General features: G+C 35.7%; 2 protein-coding genes across 2 annotated transcripts; one reads left to right on the forward strand and one right to left on the reverse strand.

Annotated features, from left to right (window-relative positions):
- Positions 1-7,473: 7,473 nt before the first annotated feature.
- Positions 7,474-8,285, forward strand: LOC130997794 (uncharacterized). Its single transcript, XM_057923225.1, has 2 exons — positions 7,474-7,866; positions 7,943-8,285. The coding sequence occupies exons 1-2, from the start codon at positions 7,678-7,680 to the stop codon at positions 8,201-8,203; spliced, it is 450 nt and encodes a 149-aa protein (XP_057779208.1). The 5' UTR covers positions 7,474-7,677; the 3' UTR covers positions 8,204-8,285.
- A 9,852-nt stretch (positions 8,286-18,137) lies between these two features.
- On the reverse strand, positions 18,138-19,145 carry LOC130998347 (uncharacterized). The gene has a single exon (XM_057923772.1). It carries the CDS (start codon positions 19,143-19,145, stop codon positions 18,138-18,140), a length of 1,008 nt encoding a protein of 335 aa, XP_057779755.1.
- Between the last annotated feature and the right edge of the window lie 859 nt (positions 19,146-20,004).

Consider the following 20,004-nt stretch of genomic DNA (forward strand, 5'->3'; position numbering starts at 1 on the left):
ATCAATTAATTATTACATTCTATATAAAGATTCATTAATCATAATAAATATAATTAATAATAAATGTATATATATAATAATATTTACATTACATATAATTTAAATTAATAAATTTTATTATTTATTTTTTCTAAATAAAAATTAGATTTACATGTCTGATAAGAAAAAAATTATAATCTATATACATTCAATTATTTTAATTGAATGTTAGTGATTAGATGTATATTTGTTATTAATTTTATATTTCTCAATAGCGTACATATTATATGTATATGTTGCAATATATTATATTGTATGAATATATATAATATTTATATTCTTAATATTTAATAAAATTAATTTTAAATTAAGTTTGAATTGAGACATGCACGTATATGTAAATTATAAACGGGTCCCCAGTAATTGATTTACATGTTTGCATAATAAGGCACAAATTCTATAAACTGATTACTTTAAAACAAAATCTTATTTTATGTCTATCAAAATAATTAAAATTTTATTTTTATTTTTTATAAAATAAATCCATACATTTTATTTATATAGGGAAGAAAAATATATTTTTCATTTCTGCAAACTTTATTTGTTTATGTTCGTCCATTACTATAATAATAATAATAATAATAATAATAATAATAATAATAATAATAATAATAATAATAATAATAATAATAATAGATAATAGATAAATTATGAAATTAGTAATACATAAATGAAGAATTTAGATAAAGAACAATAGAGGATATGATGTTAAAATATATTAGAAATCTTTAATCATGTATCAAATTTATAATAATCTCAACCGAGTGAAGAAATCATATAATTATAAATCACCTCATTTCACATTGAGTATTTTTATAAGATTTCATCAAAATAAAACTTATACAAGAATAAGCTCTTGCTCTCCAAATTAAAAATCTACATTTAATTGGCGGAATGATTGAGACTAATACAATTTGAATTGTTTTGTCAATTTAATTTGACCAAATTTATTTAATTAAATACATGGTCTAATTAATTTAATTTGAAAAAATAAATTGGTTTGATTAAGTAAATTATTTCTTCAATTTAATTTTATTATAAAATAATATATTTTGTATAAAATTTTAAAAATAAAATTTGGATTCAACATAGATTTTTTATGAAAATTTATCAATTAAATTACTAAATAAATTAATACAATTTGAATCTCGTGTCAACTTTCTTAAGTTACACACGAGATGATTTTCAGAACTTAGAACGAGATAATGTTCACGAGTTAATTTTATTCTTTCAATTTTCAGACGGAATGATGCTCGAAACTCAAGATTTGAAGATAATTAATGTTCATGAGTCCATTTTAATCTTTCAAATTTCAAACGAAATGATGCTCCAAACTCAATTATGATATTTCAAGATCCACATGAAATAATGCACAAAAAAATGTCAAGATTTTTCAAGCTGCATACAAGATGATGTTTAGAAGTTAGTTATGATCTTACAAGCTAAAGATGATAATGATCTTTAAAGGTACACACAAGATAATTCTTGTAACTTAATTGTGGTCATTCAAAGTTCAAATGAGATGATACTCACAAGTTAAATTTATTTTTTTAAACTCCAAACGAGATGATTCTTGGAACCCAATTATAATATTTAGAACTAATAATGCATAAAAGTTTGTCAATAATTTTTCAAGTTCCATACAAAATGATGTTTACAAGTTAATTATGATGTTAGAAGCTCCAAATCATACAATCTCACAAGTCAACTTTGATTTTTAAAGCTCCAGATAGTGATGTTAAAAAAACTTGACGCATAAAAGTTCATTTTTCGTATTTTAAGGTCTAGACGAGATGATACTCAAAAGTCTGATGTTCAAACGTTAGTTGTCGTCTTCTGAAATTTAGATTATGATATGATCCTACAAGGTTCAGACGAGATGATGCTCAGATGAAATAAAATTTTCAATATCGATACATTTTTCAAAATATTATTAAATAAAAATTTACATAAAATGAATATTTATTATTCTAACAAAAGGTTAACATTTAATTGAGGAATATGATTCAAATTAATATAATTTCAATTATATTACTTTAAATTAAATAAATTTAAAAATAATTTATATAATAAATTAAAATAATTTCCCGTCGAATTTCGACGGGCTGCGCACTAGTTAGATATAATCTACTTAACAAAAATAAAATTCAGTTTTACGTTCTGCTTTTTTAAATATATTCGCATCCATCTTTGCCCAACAATTTTCATATTTTTCTGAGATTGAGCTCGACACCAATTTTAGATTATTTGTTTCTGTCCTTCAAATTTAATTTCTCTCTTTCAAATTTAATTTCTCTATTTTGGGGTTTTTTTTTTTCCTTTCCCCAAAGTCCCAGGCTTAAATGGTACTATTATTATTATTTGTGAGAACTGTCATATAAGATCTTCGAGAACGAGAACTGTAAAATTGACAGTGAAGACGGAAGTGGGATTGGGCTAGAATAATTATATAGCACATCAATGCCAAAATTTGGGCCGTTGGTCAAAAATAAGTGATTGGGCCTACGGGCTACTCCGCCTAACATTATCATTAGAATATACTAGAATTTAATTTCACTTTTACTAACAATTTTTATAAATTTAATGACAAAGAATATGATTTATAATTTTACAAATCTGATGTAGATACAAAGAATATGAATTCCCAAAAGCCAAAATACTTAAACTTTAAAATTTTATGTTGAATTAATAATAATTTTAACCTATCAGTTATATTCATAAATCATGATTACTCATTAGAATTAGTTAATATTTTTCTATATATAGATTGTAGTGCTTAACTGCTTATAACAATCTGCAGGCAAAAACCAAATAACTTCATATGGGTTTGTCTCCAATTTCTATGGGCTCCCATGAACTCATGACGTACGGATTTAATCAAGCTATGATTTCTCATGAATTAACGTCAACTTTTAGCATTAATTATATCTGTTTCAAAATGGACCCAAATTAAATTTATCAATTTTAGACAATGCGCAGAATAGAAATTGAAGACCAGCCATAATTGAATATTTTAAAAAAATGCGCCCACCACTTATTAAAATTCAAACTACCCTAAAACCTACACTAGACAATATTGTATTAATTTGACTTTGAAATATATGGCCGTGTTTGGGTGGTAGTGGGTCTCCTGCAACATGTATATTTTGCAAATATCAAATATACGAAACACGAGACTGGACTACCTCTTGAGCTTATCCAAGAAGCTGGAGGCAAAGTCAAATTGAACGAAATAATTTTTCACCAGCGAAGAATAAGTGTTTTCCCATGTTTCAATTTCAATTAAACGTTCAAACAAATCGAATTGATGTTATTAAAAAATATACGTCGAGAATGGAAGGCGTGTTGCATTCGACTAAAAATATTATTTATCAAATATAGTAATATTTTATAATGTTATTAATGGTAGGCTGGTAGCAGCCTTTTTTGGGAAAGGGATTAGCCTTTTTTGACTTTACAAACTGCCCTAATCACTAGGAGTAATTCACTATGGGTCGTATTTTCCCTAGTTAAGAATTGTTTGTAGAAAATAAATTCAAGGCTGCATCTCACCTCTGACTATTTAATGAATATCTTTATATGGAGAATTTAAGAAAAACCGTTGAAGTTAATAGATAAGAGTACATATAAATTCACATATAATTAAATATTGGTGTTATCGGACGGATATCACAATTCTGTGTGAAAGACTAATATTATTCAGATTTTTGTAAAACATATAATCTCCAAATATATTTGAAGAGATAGTATATAGTATAGTTTATTTTAAAATTGGGGTGATCCCAATTTAAGATTAGCTATTATTGAAGGTCCACGTACTCATATAGTTTTTTTTTCCCCTCAGAATATTTATATTCAGTACATTATCTATGAATAAAGAATGGGTACAATTGAGATAATACATGTAACATTTTGTTGGTGGCGTCACATTTTTCTAATAGGAATTCGGGCACAGCATTAATTAGTACTAGAAATTTTAGGTGGTGTGGAGAAATTCCAAAGTGGCTCCAAGCCAGAATGATGTGGATGAGGCCCCACCGTCACATCGGAATAGTATTTCTGGCTCTGGCCCCCTACACAAGAAATAATATGGCTACGTGGATTAAACATTCCAGCAGATTCTCGAACCATTAGCCCATTCGCACATATATAGGATTAGGAAAATAATTATCCAGTATGCTAGGGGCCATGACCCATCAATGCACCATACATGCCATGATGCATCATGATATATGCCATGCCAAGTCCAACACAAATTGCACTGCCGCGGGTTTGACTTATCATAATGCAGTTAAAATTCGATAAAAAAAAAAAAAAACGGAAATATGTTCTTTGTTGAAAATCTAGTTAGTTTGGGATTAGTTTTGTTTCACAAGCCTATAAGCAAACAGATTGTGTTAAACCCACCTTTGTCTATCGCATTGATTTAGTAACAGTTTTGTCTTCAATATGCTTCTTCCGTCCCACGAATCTTGAATCACTTTTTTTCGATACGGGAATTAAAAAGTTGAATATTAGAGCACCCGCAACGCTTCTACTCAAGCGCTTACTCGAGTAGAGCGTTAGAGCATCCACAATGCTTGTTGCTTAGAGGGGTGTCTTAGGAGTGGGCCCCACCTAAGACACACCCCTCTCCAATGCATTGTGTCTTAGGTGGGTGCTTAGATCATCATTTCCACAAAATTCACATTTCTACACTTTAATCATATTTTTATACTTCTATTTTAAAATTAAATATTTTATTAATATTAAAAATTCAATATTATATTAGTTAAAATAAAATATAAGATTTTAAAATTAAAAATATTGCAATAATTAAAAATTAAGTGAAAATGAAAAAAAAATTAAAAAATTACTAGGATTTAAAAAAAGAACAAATATTTAAATAAAAATTTAAATCAAAATTAAAATTAGAAAAAAAAATTTAAACCCTACCCACCCCACCCCACCCCACCCACCGCTTTTTTTCTTCCTTCTTCCCCACCCAGCCGCTTTTTTTCTTATTTCTCCCCCATCCTCTCTGCAACTTGCTTCTCTTATTTCTCCCCCATCTCACAGTCACAACATTTTTCTTTTTCTTTTTTAATCGCGCGTGGTACGCACGATTATCCCAATCTCCCCCCAAGCACCGGTGCTAAGCTTCGCCACGGCTTCGACCCAGCCGAGGTCTCCAACGCGGCAGCCTCTCCAGCGACGCGGATCGACGCCTCCTTCGCCTCGCGCGCTGGAGGTGCTCTTACACTCAAGTAAGGCGTTGCGGGGAGGGCTTACTCGAGGCCTGCTTGAGTAAGCGAGTATACACGAGCGAGAGAGAGAGAGAGAGAGAATTGGCGCGCCTGAATTTTAAAAAAAAAATTTGAAAATTTTGAATTTTGAAAAAATTTTGGCTGTTGCATTTTTTTGGAATTCGGTCTTTTGACCGTTCCAATTTTTTTTTTTAATTCTTCTCTTTAAAAATCCCTCTCTTCCCTTTCTCCCTACCACATTTTCTTCCTCTACAATTTTCATTCTTCCTCTACAATTTTCTTCCTCTTAATTTCTTTCATCCTCTACAATTTTCATGGATCCGCACAACCCCTACTACTATGACCTTAATTGGTGTCCCGATCTATCTGCCGATTATCACCTCGATATGGGGGAATCAACTTGGAGGAGACCCCAGCAAGTGCCGAGGATGCCCCAGCAAGTGCCGAGGAAAGTGCCTCCAAACCAAAGAAAGGCGGTCGGAGGAAGGAAATCGCCCACAAAATCAAGCACGACAAGCCGGCGGCGGAAGGAAGGCTCCGTCGTACTTATCTTCCCGAGCATACTGATCTCATCGTCCAAGTTTGGGCGGAGGAGACGAACGACGCCATCTGTGGGACAGATCAAAAGGGGGAGGCGTATTGGGGTCGGATCCACGATCGTGTCAACCCCATCATCGGTGTCGAGCTTAAAATTCGGCAAATTCAAGGCCACTGGGCCCGAGTGAGCACGGATGTGCGTCTCTGGGAAGCTATTTGGGTGGAGACGCGCAACAATTGGCCTTCCGGCCATTCTGACGATATGCTCCGTGACAAGGCCCAAATCCTCTTCAAGGCTCAAAGCCCACAAAAGACCGCATTCAACTTTTGGAACGCGTGGAAAGTTCTCCGGAACAATCCAAAGTTCAAGTTGATGTACCTCGCCGGAGACGTGCATTCCTCCAAGAGGACAAAGACTACAGAAGAGGGCGGCTTTACCACCTCGGCGTCGGGCGATGAGATCTCCTCTTCCCGGTCCATTGGCAACAAGGCGGCAAAGGCGGCGGCGAAGGGGAAGGCGTCGGCGTCGCAGATGAGCTCGGAGCCTCCACCTAAAATAGTGGAGAGGTTGGACAGGTCCGACCAACAGATGAGGGCATTCACCGCCCAGTACACCAGGAGAAACGATATCAAGAAGAGGGAGCTCGATATGCAGCTCCTCAACACGGATACGACGCACATGTCGGACGTACAAAGGGCATTGTACGCGTCCATGGTCGCCGACGTGCTCAAGCGTCGTGGTCTAGACTAGGATTTTAATTATGTAATTTTACTAATGTTTTAGGTGTTTTTTATTTTCTTGTAATTTTTAGGATTTTTAATTTAATGGAGTTTTTAATTATTAGAAAAATATGTTATTTAAATTTGAGTAAAATTAATTTAAATGAAAAGCATAAAAATCAAAACTAAAAAAATCAAGTAGATTATCAAGTAACCTCAATGCAGCACTACTCACTCAATGTGGTCCCCCACTATCAACTAGGCTGTCAAGTAAGCTATCAAGTAAGCCCATTGCGGATGCTCTTAGTGTTTTAAGTGTGTAGGTAATAAAGTAAAAAAAATACACAATTAATTAAGATAAGTTTAATTAGAACCCCTTATTTTTTTTCCCTAATTCTTACTATATATAGAAATGACTCAAGATTCGTGGGACGATCGGAAAAGGAAATTGACTCAAGGTTCGTGAGATGGAGTGAGTATAAATTTGGAGTATTTTCTCCTCTTATTAAGGTCTTTTAAAGGGATGATAAATCCAATTCTAATATATATAATATCAAAGCACGCCTACGTTTGACGTGGTTTATTTGTTGTGCAGTCACATCGATTTACTAAATGATTCTATTTTCAATATATAAGGGCATCCACATCGGAGAGCCAATGTGGACTTTTAAGAGAGAATCCCACCATTTAAGAGCCTATCCTCCACATTGGAGAGCTAACACCCCAACTCTTAAAATTTGTATTTCATTTTATTTTTATTTTTTTTCAATTAATTTTAACATTATATTTAAGGGTTAAGTATCAGATAAGCCCCTAACGTGGAAACCCTTATTACATTGCACCCCTTATGGCAAGGGGGGTATCAAAATACCCCCCTTTCTTAATTAATTTTGAACAAATAAACCCTTTGATCTAACGTCCACTTAACAGACGTTTTCTTATTATTTTTTTTTTTTTTCTTTTTTTTGGTGGGTCCCACTTGTAACTACCCGAAATCCCCCTTTTTATTTTGGGAATATGTTTGCGTTCGAAGAACCCTAGCCGGCGATGATTTGTTGCAAATTCCCGATCATCTTTCGGGTTTTCCTGAAATTAGAATAGGGTTTCTTCGTGTTGTTGGACTGCGTTTTTAGCCATGAGTCTGAATTCCGTCTCTGGTGGTTATGGATCGAGCACATCGCGCGGTGGACGTCAGTTTGAAGATAATCAAAATCCCAGGCGTTGTACGTGCGAAATTGACGGTAGAAGGTTGAGGGCTGTGATAATGACATCGTGGACTGACGAAAACCCCGGTAGGAGGTTTTATGGATGTCGAAATTGGAAGGTATGTTTGTGATTTTGCATCAAGCTTGTATTTTTTGAACTTTCTTGCTTTGAATATCTGCAATTTCGTGTTTTAGACGAAGAACTGCGGTTTTTTTGATTGGCTTGACGAACCAATTAGCGAAAGAGGCAAGGAAGTTATCAATGAGTTGAAACTCATGAAGATTAAGGATAGCTCAAGCTCGGCACCCACTGATATGGAGCCGGAAATTGTCAAGCTTTGGGATTTTGTTCAAGCTTTGAAATTAGAGTCAAGCGAAATTAAGAAGAAAGTTAGACTAGTTACTGCAATGTTGCTTGCTTCTTGGGTGCTATTTGCATATTTTGCACTAATTTAACATGTCTTTGTAAAGTTCTATGAACTCTATTGTAGATCATGTATCCCTTTGTTTTGGAGATGAAATTGAAGCACATTTTGGATTATATGTTCTAAGCAAATGATCCATCATTCAAACATAAAATGAAAGCTGAATAACTTTGACGAAGAAAGGCAAGATGAAGCAAACCATATCATTCCATCATTCAAAAATTGCACTAAAACCATACATATTGATGTCTGTAAAACTTCCATCATTCAACACCATCCAAATATCCATCATTCAAAACCATACATCACTAATCACAGTCTAAAATTCCATCATTCAAAACCATAGTTATAAACAAAGGAAAAGCATCAAAACTAACAAAGGCCTGTTGTAAACTGAGGAAGAAATATCATGCTTCAACTAGTAGTTGTAGAATCCACAGTTGAAGCAATATTTTTCCCTCTTGGGGATCTTCTTAGGACCACTTCTTCTTCTTTTCCTCGTGGAGCCTTAAATGGCTTTGAGGCCACCTTCTTCTTCTTTGATGGATGAGCAACTGTCTGATGTTCTTTTCTCTTGCCCTTCCTCAGTTCACTTTCATTTGGTATTGCAAACCGTGTGTTTGGCTCAAGCTCCATGGACCTACCCTCATTTATGACTAATGAAGCAGACATCCCGGGCTGTTTTATGGCATAGAACAAGACAGTCTTAGTGCAAATTTAGATCTTAACTAATGAAGAATAAAGACTGAAATCTCACATTTAGAACACTCCTTCCAGTTTCAGGATTGATGTACAAGCCCATGCCTTGAGAACTCCTCTTTGTCTTCACCGTGGTAGGCAAAGTTGAAGTTGAAGCTTGAGTGTCTTGTGCTGCCACCTGAGTAGTATGTAAGTTATTCATTAAGTAATAAAACCAATAATCATTAGTATATATTGGGAAACGTATGAATACCTCACTTGGCCTTTGAGGGCATTGGCCTTTTTTATGACTTGAGCTCTTACAGATGCTACAACGTTGTAGCTGACCAACTCTTGACAATTTGGTTCTCTTACTAGGCTCGTTTGGAGCTCTCACCCTTAGCTTCTTGGGCCTGCCAATCTTTTTTTTCCACCGGAGGAGGTTCTACTCCATCACAATCTTTAATATTCCAGAATGTCATGCCTGGAACCGGCTGGATGGAATGTTTATAGCTTTTCATGTAGGTTGACTTATGGTACCAGCTGGAAATGACACTTAAAGGATCTAATGAAGAGTAAAATAATGCAGCTTGTGCATGGCAACATGGAACCCCTGTCAATTGCCACATCCTACATGTACAAGTTCTGCTATCCAAAGACACGGTGTGTTTGTCCTCAAACTCCCCTATTTCATACCCATCTTCCCCATTCCAAATCACATTGCATGTCAATGCTTCGGATTTAGCTTCCTCAAACAATTTCATGCATGCAGGAGACCAATCACACTTCCACTGATGCACACTTTTTCTTCTATCCCTTATTTTAGTCATCACCATCACCCTAATGTCCTCTAACATACTAATAATTGGCTTGTGCCTAGCTTCTACAATGCTTGAATTGAAAGACTCGGAAATGTTGTTATCTACCATGTGAATGCAGCATCTATCAGTTTGATATGCCCTACACCAGTTCTGGGGTGGATAATGGAGGAGATCCACTGCAGCCTGCTTCTTTATAGAGCTAAGCTTGGCCATGTTCAGCTTGTACTCTTCTTGGAATGAAGACCAAGCTGCCAACCAGAACCTCTTCTTTAATTCCTCACCTCTCCACTTCTTACTCCAGTTTCCATAGATGTGTCTTGCACACCATCTATGCTCAGCATCTGGTATTTGGTCCTTTACTGCCTCCATCAAGCCCTGTTAGAAGTGTGCAATCAGTTGTCATAACTTATGGTTTTCAATAAAAAACTAAGAGAGAAATACTAACCTTCTGCATATCAGACATAATAGTCACCTTTGCTCCATCACCAAGCTGTAATTCACTCTTCAACCAACCTAAAAACCAATTCCAGTTGTGTTTGTTCTCCTTATTCACCACTGCCCATGCAATGGGGCAGATTCCATCATTGGCATCCTTCCCAACAGCTGTGAGAAGCACCCCAAATGTAACCCCCTTTAAATGACAACCATCTAACGAGATCAATGGCCTACATCCCCCAAGCCAGTTCTTCCTACATGCATCAAGCATGACAAAAATCCGTTTGAAAACTCTTTTGCCATTTTCTAGTTCATCTCTAGACAGTTGCATCTCAAGCTTTGAACCTGGGTTAGTCTCCTTTACCTTCTCAATATAACCACAAAGCATATTAAACTCTTGCATGTAGCTGCCTTTCAACTTTGTCAGAATTATTCTCTTAGCTCTCTTGCACTTCATCAAGCTAACATGTATTTTTAAATGTTCTTTCACCTGCCCCTGCATATCCTTTGATGAGAACTTAGGATTTCTATACAATGCCTCCTTAAAATAGTTGGCAATGTATGATTGAGAGCAACTAGACACCTTCCTCTGCCTAGTACAAGTATGTTGGGCTACCAATGTTTTGATAACTAGCCCTTCTGCCTCCCCATCCTTTGAAGCCATCAAAACAAATGGACAATGACATTCATTACTGCAAATAACTCTAATTCTCTTTGGTTCATTTTTGATAAACTTAAGATTGTACCCAAATTTGACAGCATAGGTATTGATAGCATCTCTACAATCCTTTGCTCCTGCAAAGGTCATACCAAGTTCAAACTTACCCTGCTCCCCAACTTCTATTGCATCACAAACATCTTCATCGTTAGCCAAATCATCATCACTATCAGACTGCTCAGCACTATATATGCTGGAGTCAGTCTCTGAGTCAAGCCCCAAACCTAGGTCATCATCTCCATCCTCACTTCCCAATTCATTATCTTGCTGTTCATCATCTCTATCCTGCTCCCCAACTTCTGTTTTATCTTGTTGTTCATCATCTCTATCCTCTATCCCAATGACAGTCTCATTCTCTACCCCACCAATGACAGTCTCAGTCTCTACCCCACTGTCTAATGCCACTCCCTCCTCACTTCCCAATTCATTAACTCCTATAGCTTGCCCCTGCTGTTCATCATCTCTACCCTCTACCCCAATGACAGTCTCAGTCTCTGGCCCACTGTCTAATGGCACTCCCTCCTCAGCATTAGTCTCTACTGTCCCCACCCCATCCACACTCTTTCTCAATGCAGTAACCTCACCATCATCGACAATACTCACACCATGCACCTCCTCTAAATCACCACTACCATCTTCCCCCTCAAACATACATAAAGGTATAATTTGGGGCATGGGATCTGTTTCATGGTCAGCAAATAATAAGACCTCTGCTTGTCCTATTACATCAAAGTAGTCAAAAACTTTCTTACAATGCTGTGAGTCTCTAAGGAGAACTAAGCCCTTCTCGACAGTGTAATCATCATCTAAGGCATAAACTTTCTTAGGCTTACTACCATAGCACTTAGCAAATTCATCTAATAAGCGCTCATAAGTCATTTTCTCATATGATTCTTCAATTTCTACAGAATTGTAGCCATCGTACATTAGTTTTCCAGAATCATCATTTTTCACCCATAAACCCCAGAAATTAAAAATGAATGTCAACATGCTGCATCACAGACAACAAGAAAACAAAAACAAAATCACAATCAATAATATGTATATAACATACTTCAAGAAAAATCGACATACGAAACTTGTTGTAAAAACCCTTGCTTGCATGACTTATTGCTACTGTCCACATTCCAAACTTCAGAAAAACGATCATGCAAACTTACCTTACTGTCGATTTGATCAATCCCACCGGAGAAGATTAGCTTCGTCTCTCAATGGCGTCTGCAACTTCAATGGCGTCTGTTTAGAGGAGTTGGAATGGCGTCTGTGATGTTGGGAAAGGGAAAAAACGATTGATATGCCAAGGTTGTTACCAACACCCGCCTAAAAATTACAAGTGGGACCCACCAAAAAAAAGAAAAATAAAAAAAAATAATAAGAAAACGTCTGTTAAGTGGACGTTAGGTCAAGGGGTTTATTTGTTCAAAATTAATTAAGATAGGGGGGTATTTGATACCCCCCTTGCCATAAGGGGTGCAATGTAATAAGGGTTTCCACGTTAGGGGCTTATCTGATACTTAACCCTATATTTAATAACATAAATTTCATAAAAATTTGAATTTAACACTACATTGATTGAAAATAAAAATTGCATTACAATAAAAATAAAATCCTAAAAAATTATAGAAATTTAAAAAACATAAAAAAACCTACAATTAAAAAAAAATTAAAAATCATTGCATTTCTTGATTTCTTCCACCTTCTTCAAGTGAAACACCAATTTGTCCGGCTTCATAGTAGAGGTGTTCCTACCCAAGATGATGCCGTCCACAAGGTCGCGTTGGGTTTGGGAGAAAATTCTCATGATCTTGACTATGTTCTCCATGACCTCGAGAGGTCGAGTTAGCACAAAGAAATATATGAAATAAAAAAAGAAGATGAAGAAGATGAATGAGAATTGTGTGTAAGATTGAATAGGAAAAATGAGTAATTTATAGAAGTCTTATTGGACCTCGAGAGCTGTTTTTTGATTTTTCAATTTTTTTTAAAATGAAATGAAAAAGTCTTATTGGACCGGTCAGAAACCGATGTGCACCGAGTGCAGAGTGGGCGCAGTGAAAACAGGTGCGGCATTTTAAAACTTCTTCCTTTATGAGAAGTTTTAAGGGAACAACAAGCCTAATTTTAATAGATTAAACAAGTTTTTTTGCTTTTCTTTGTTATTGCACTCTCAGGATATTTATGAAGTAAGTATTTTTTTTTTATAGGTTAATAGTGTTTTATGTCCCAAACTTTTACTCCCTCCGTCCCAAACCAAATGGCCCTAAATTTATTAGCACGGAGATTAAGAAATATGTATAAAGTAGATAAAGTGAGTTGGTGGAAATTGTTTAAATATTAAGTATAGAGAGATAGTGTATTGCCAAAAAAGGAAATGGGTCATTTGGAGTGGGACAACCCAAAATAGAAATAGGGTCATTTGGAGTGGGACGAATGGAGTAGTATTTTCCATAAAATGTCCCGAACTTCCATTTTCTCTTAAAAAAACCTGAATTTTCAATGTTTTTCATAAAATGTTATGCTATACAAAATTTGGTGATAGAAAAATGACAAAAAAATCTCGAACTTTCAATGTTTTCCAACAATTGTGGTTCTTAATATGGTTTTCCAACAATAATGGTTCCCAAAATATTTCATCCGATGAGATAAGTCATCTTTTCATCAACAAGTTTTGTATAATGGGATATTTTGTGGACAAAACTGAAAGTTCATGATTTTTAAGGAGAAAATAAAAATTCGATACATTTTATGAAAAAACTCAAAATTCGCGACATAGCACACTATTAATAATTTTTTACATTACAGGGGGGTATTTGGGAAAACGTATAATAGGTCCGTGAATTTTAATTATATTAAAATTATGTGGTTTTACTGAAATTAGGTAAGCACGTTTGTAATCACTATACTTGATGATAATAGAAATTCGCATATATTGTGCATAATGGGTACACACAAAATCATACTAAGAAAATTTTATATGATACATATAAACTGTAGATGATGAATCAATCGTAGATCTGCTGAAAATGATTTATATTTTAAGAGGTCTTTTTATTTTAGCTCACTCATATATATAGGGGAGAGTTCAATGGAGACCACTCCCTTAGATAAAGAATAAAGACCAAATCATGTGCGTCGATTTTGCTTAATCTAACGGACCAAAAAATTGTAGATTTTTCTTGTATTTAAATATGTAAATGTCAAATAAGTAAATGCATAATATTCTGTAACTGATATAATCCATAATTAAATTCATTCAGCACTATTTTATATTTCGCAAGATATACTAAATCCCTAAAAATTAGTTAAATATTGTGTATCAGCCGTTTTTATTTTTTTGTTCGTATAAAAAATAAATGAATATACTAATGTTCGTCGATATGTTCGTATAAAAACAAATAAACATACTAATGTTTATCGACATGTTCGTATAAAACAAATGAACATACTAATGTTCGTCGATATGTTCGTCGAAATAGATCAGGTCCCAGAATGGGAAGAGGGGAATTTTTGGGATTTTTTCAACGGGATGAATTCGGTCAATTTATTTTTTACACATTTGACCTTTTTCGATTAAATAAATGCTAATCACCAATTTTTAATTACATGAAAAATTAAATCCGAATGCAATCTGGATCGTTGATTGGGATTCAATGAATGGCCTTGATTTGGTCTTTATTCTCTATCTAGGGGAGTGGTTGTCATAGAATGCAACCCTATATATATATATATGGAAGGGCTACCATGAGAGCACCTCTTAAAATAAGAAATAAGAACTAGAAAAAATGTATGAATTTATGTAGAACACATATGAATTCGTTGTATAAAGGTATGAATTGCGAAAAATAATTTTTTGCTACCTTTGGGATTCGAACTCAGGACCATGAATTCATCAAACAAGATGGTGAATCAACCGTAGATCTAGATGATCTAAGGGCTGAAAAAATGATTCTTATTTTATATCTTAAGAAATGTACTTATTTTAGTGAAAATGTACTTATTATATATATACATATATATAATATATATAAAATTACAAAATAAAATACAATTAAAAGAAAATTCGGTAAACCTTCCAAAATACTAATTTGTAAGAATGTGAAAGAAATAACGTCGCAATTTTTTCTTGTCTAGTGGGTACTAAACGATCTTTCAAATGAATGGTATGGGCTTTCGAGATTTCAAAAGCTTTAATAAAGCGCTTAACAAAACAAGCGCGGAGGATGTTGACTTCTTTGCATTCTCTGGTGGCAAAGGTGTTCAAGGCACAATATTTTAGGAATAGAAACTTACAGAACACGGTTGTTCCATCTAACTCTTCTTATGTCTGGGGTTCGATTGCTTGGAGTCGATCTCTACTTCAAAACGTTATTCTATGGGAGGTTGGTAACAATAGGAGTATAAGGGTTTTTTAAGATGCTTGGGCGCAGGGTGTAAATGAGAACAAAGTTCACAGGAAGACTATTGAATCTAGACCTAATCTGATGGTGGCAGATTTTATTAATAACGAGAGACAATGGAATGTTGAGAAGATGGTACATTCTACATGGATATGAGATTGATGGCATTCTAAAAACTCCTATAGGGGAGCGTGGCAACGAGGACAGACTTAGCTAAAAACATGATTTGAGAGGGGCATTTTCTGTGAAATCAGCATACTTAATGTTGATTAGTTATTATAAGCCTCACCAACACAACAGCTAGAGGGATGAAAGGGTTTGGAATAGATTGATCGGGAATGACTTAGTCCCATCCAAAGTAAAAGTGTTTTTATGTCGGGCACTTACTAATATAATTCCAAAAGCTGCTAACCTAAGAAGCCATCACGTTCCAACTGATGGCATATGTAATCTTTGGGGGGATCGTTGGGGATCTACTGAGCATAGCTTACTTTTTTTTCCCCAAGAGTGAGGTCGATATGGAAGATATTGCAATTTTGGTGTGTGCTGAAAAAGGCCAAGGGGGTGAATCTTGTCGAAGTGGCGGAGGTGGTTTAGAGAGAGGGGCCTCATGATGAATATGAGTTGTGGTGCATAATTTTTTTGGCAAACTTGGAGTTTCATTTGCAAAGTTATACTTAGTGATAAGGATCTGGATTCGGACTATGGTGCATAATGATTTTTTGCAAACTTGGGTTTTTAGTTAATTTATAATTTATTTTAGAAGATAAAAAAATATGGATTCAAATCTAGACCCAAGACCCTGTGAATCTTATGAATCTGGACTTGGATCTCACTTTTTTGGTCCAAATGATCTAAGACCTAAGTAAGAAAATTCAAAGCTGGATATGGCCCAAGTAGTATCTGGTCCAAATTTGGCCTATTCACATTCCTACTCAGATGTCTACGGTATGCAGCCCCATTAACATATTTTCTCACCGCCGGATCCAAACTCGAAATAACCTCCAGTGCCCAAACGAATAATGCAAACCATGCCATAGAAGAGGTACGTCCAAACCTTACTCATATGTTTCATGTAGTTATTAAGAGCCTTGTACGCATAGCCCCCCATGAAAATATGGAAAACCCGTCAAAATCATCAACCAACGCCCAGGTCCACGGCTCTACGAATTGTGGCAAGTCGATTCTCAAAATAAACGCATAGAACACTAACAATGGGTCCCAAGAAGCTATAGTGTGTCATCAGGGGTCCTTAACCAAATTACTCGAAGAATCTATATCTAAGACCCATGATAGATGTATGCTAGCCACCAAAAAATCATTTGAATTCCAACGTGTCTCTCATCATGGAGTGTAGTGGGATCAAACGAAAAGGATTCTAAAATTCAAATTCGTAACAAGCACAAATTCCCTTAACGAAAAATAAATTCTCCTCTCATTGATGAACAAACAAATATCAAGATTATCATCTTCATTCATTTTAAAATGGCACGAAACGACAAGATGCAAACACATGTTGCACTTGTAACCAAAATCCCAATCTAATAGGTGACGAAGCACACTTGCCTAAATGTATTTGCCAACACATCCCTCCCTCCCTCCCCCTTCCCAACTTCATTCAAAGTATGTACTACTCTATTCAAATATGAAGTCTTATATACTCCTTACGTCCACAATAAATTTGCCACAATTTTCTTTTTGGTCCGTCCACAAAAAAATTATCACTTCCATTTATAGTACTATAGGGTCCACACATCTCCACTCACATTTAAAGTGGGAGCATCACTCAACTAACAACTTTCTTCACATTTTATTAAAACCCGTGTCATCCAAAATGTGACAAATATTTTGTGGATGAAGGGAGTATGTATTAATTTTCGACTTCACATTTATTGTCTTGGGTCTCTAATAATGGACTATTTCTTATTTGTTACAACAAATGAGAACAACAATAATTAAATTTAATCAAACAAAGTAAATAACACTTAAATATCCATAAACCCAAATTTTATCACATATTGGTATCACTAAAATTTAATTATTATGTATTTATGATAAGCATGATAAAATTAGCCAAAATATCAATTAGTTGTGAAATTAAGCTCTGTTTACTCCACTAGCAGACGATGATGAGCAATAGCGACTAGTGGCTTAAATAAGACTAATTCCGCAGCTAGTCACATATTCCGGGTCTTCACTTTATTTCTAGCTAAATATATACACTTCTAGTTGCGCAGCCACCATGATTTTGGTCACGAAAAAGCAATGAAACCTCTAGCGACTAAACCCTAGTTGCGCAGCCACCATGCAGATTGACGTAACGCCGCCGAACAACCACCAAACACTGCCGCCAACGCTTGACAAGGTGGGGCTGAACCTGCCGCAGGTTTCGAATAAATTTTCTCCTGAGCGGCATATGCCGGTTCAAGGAGTTTGTTCTGAGAATGATAAGGTTGATGCTGATTCTTCAAAGGGTGCTTTTGATGAGTCAATTCCAAATACAACCTCTGCAAGAAATCATGGGAATACCTATGATGCTAAGTTCACAACATCAATAACTAGGGGTTCCGGATATTCATGAGGGGGAGGGTACGAAGAAGGCCTCAGCGACAGAGTCTCACTGGCCGAGTACCTCTTCTTATGCTTCGCTTTTGAGGCCCCGCCAAATCGAACGTACGCCGAATGTGCTAGTTCATCGTTTCACTTCGCTTCAACCAGATGTTTCTGGCGAAATACCCACCCTTAGGGTTCCTAAAGAACACTTGTTGCCCAAGATAAATCAATTTGCGCATGTGTTTTTTCCTCAGCATTAGTGACCTCCTCAGCCTCTAACACTTCAAAATGATTTTTCATAGGGGAAAGATCCTCACGTCGACCCTGTGAAGAAGACACACATGGTTGCCCTAGAATAGTATTTTAGAACGTGGTATCCAAATTGCCAACCTGTTTCCATTCTTTTTCTCCAACCACAGGAGGTTTAACTTGCTGCTCAGAAATCCGTGTGTCTTTATCAGCCGCTGTCGGAAGACCTCCGGCCTTAGCGGAAACCTTATGGCATTTATCCATCGAATGACCTGTGATTTTACAACGAGAATAATAAAAAGGCAAGTTCTCATAGGTGAACTCCACATGAAAGGAAAATGACCCACTGTCAATGAGAAGAGTATTCGGGAGAGTCTTCGACATATCCAATTCAATGAGGAGCCTAACATATTGGCCGAAGTCACGCCGAATAGAAGCTCCATCAATTTTTAAAAGGTGTCCAACATAACGACCTATGCCGGCGAGAATTTCCGCATGCCAGTATTCAATAGGAAGGTAATGAATACGAACCCAAACGTTAGCAAGAGTGGAATGCTCCTTAAAAGGATCAAAATTCTTAGCCCAGTCACGAAGACGAATATGACCCGACGCTAGCTCCCAAACATGTTTGGCTTTCACTTTCATCTTGTCTTCAGCAGATGTGAAAGCCATGGTGTAATACCCTTTCCCCAAAGGAATAATATGCCAATCCTTTTCAATTTTCCAAACTTTTTGTAGATCCGCCTTAACCAACATCGCTGGCTTAGGTTTTTCGCCCTTTTTGAGTAAAATTCGACCAGTGACAGCATGGGCAAATTCTGTAGCAACCTCCTTCTCAGAAAGGTCTTGGGGCACCTTAAACGAGAACTGCTCTCCTTCTTTCGTTGGACGATAGCTATGGAACCGATGGGCAGCCACATCCGGCCTGCGAGGCTGACGGTTCATCGTAATATCAGCATAAGAAGTAGTAATCTCCGGACCCTTAATGGTCGACCCATCATGAATACGGGGATCCTGGTTAGCAACGTTCTCAGTGGGAACACCGGAAGTTAGTTCCGAATTCACCGAAACCTTCGACGCCACGATAGGCAAAGATGATATCTCAGAACAGGAGGCTCCCATTGCAGAAACTAAAGCATGCGGAGAACGAGCAACAAAGTTGTTAGAACATGGAACTAAAAGGTGTAAACTAAGACTTTAAGAAAAAACGAAGAAGAATGGTTAAATAGTAAAAATACTCCTAACATTTACAGTAACATACAATTATACAAATAGATCTACAATGTTTATAAATTGGGACAAATGATCGGTCTATCCGGGAGTTCCGTTAAATGGATATTTATCTTAATTTATGAATATTAGAAACCTAATTATACAAAATATAATTTATTTTTCATATTTATATACTAGGCATTATTTATTACTTTTTAATTTTTTAGAACAAACACCGGAGGGATGAGGGATTAGGCAGACCTCCAACCTGTAAATAAACCTCAACCAGTATCTTATACACGACGTTGCTCAAAAGTGACAACGCCCAGATGAAACCACATGGACAAATAGAAATCAGACATATCAAAATCATATATAGATGTAGTCCAAAAACGACTACATCTAGAGGATAAAGGAAAAAAAAAAAAAACAAAGCAAACTAACTATCAACATGAAACATGAATCTAGGGGGTGTATTGGTTGTAGAGTCTGTAGGATTTTTTTGGACTTTGAAAGTTTGGGGGTATTCAATCCAAACTTTTAAAAGTCTTTAAAAATCTAGATCTATTCAATATGGATTTTAAAAAGTCTTAAAAAAATCCTTAGGTATCCAAAAGTCTGTGGATTTTAAAACTCTGTGGATTTTGATGATTTCTCCTTCAAAAATACAAAGAGATAAATCTCACCTCATCACACGAAATTTCTATGAATTCTTTCACCGCTCTTTTGTCCAGCGCTCGCTCGAGACCAACGAGCGCTGGTGCTTTGA

This window comes from Salvia miltiorrhiza, chromosome 8 (assembly GCF_028751815.1).
Source record: "Salvia miltiorrhiza cultivar Shanhuang (shh) chromosome 8, IMPLAD_Smil_shh, whole genome shotgun sequence".
NCBI classification, from domain to species: Eukaryota; Viridiplantae; Streptophyta; class Magnoliopsida; order Lamiales; family Lamiaceae; genus Salvia; species Salvia miltiorrhiza.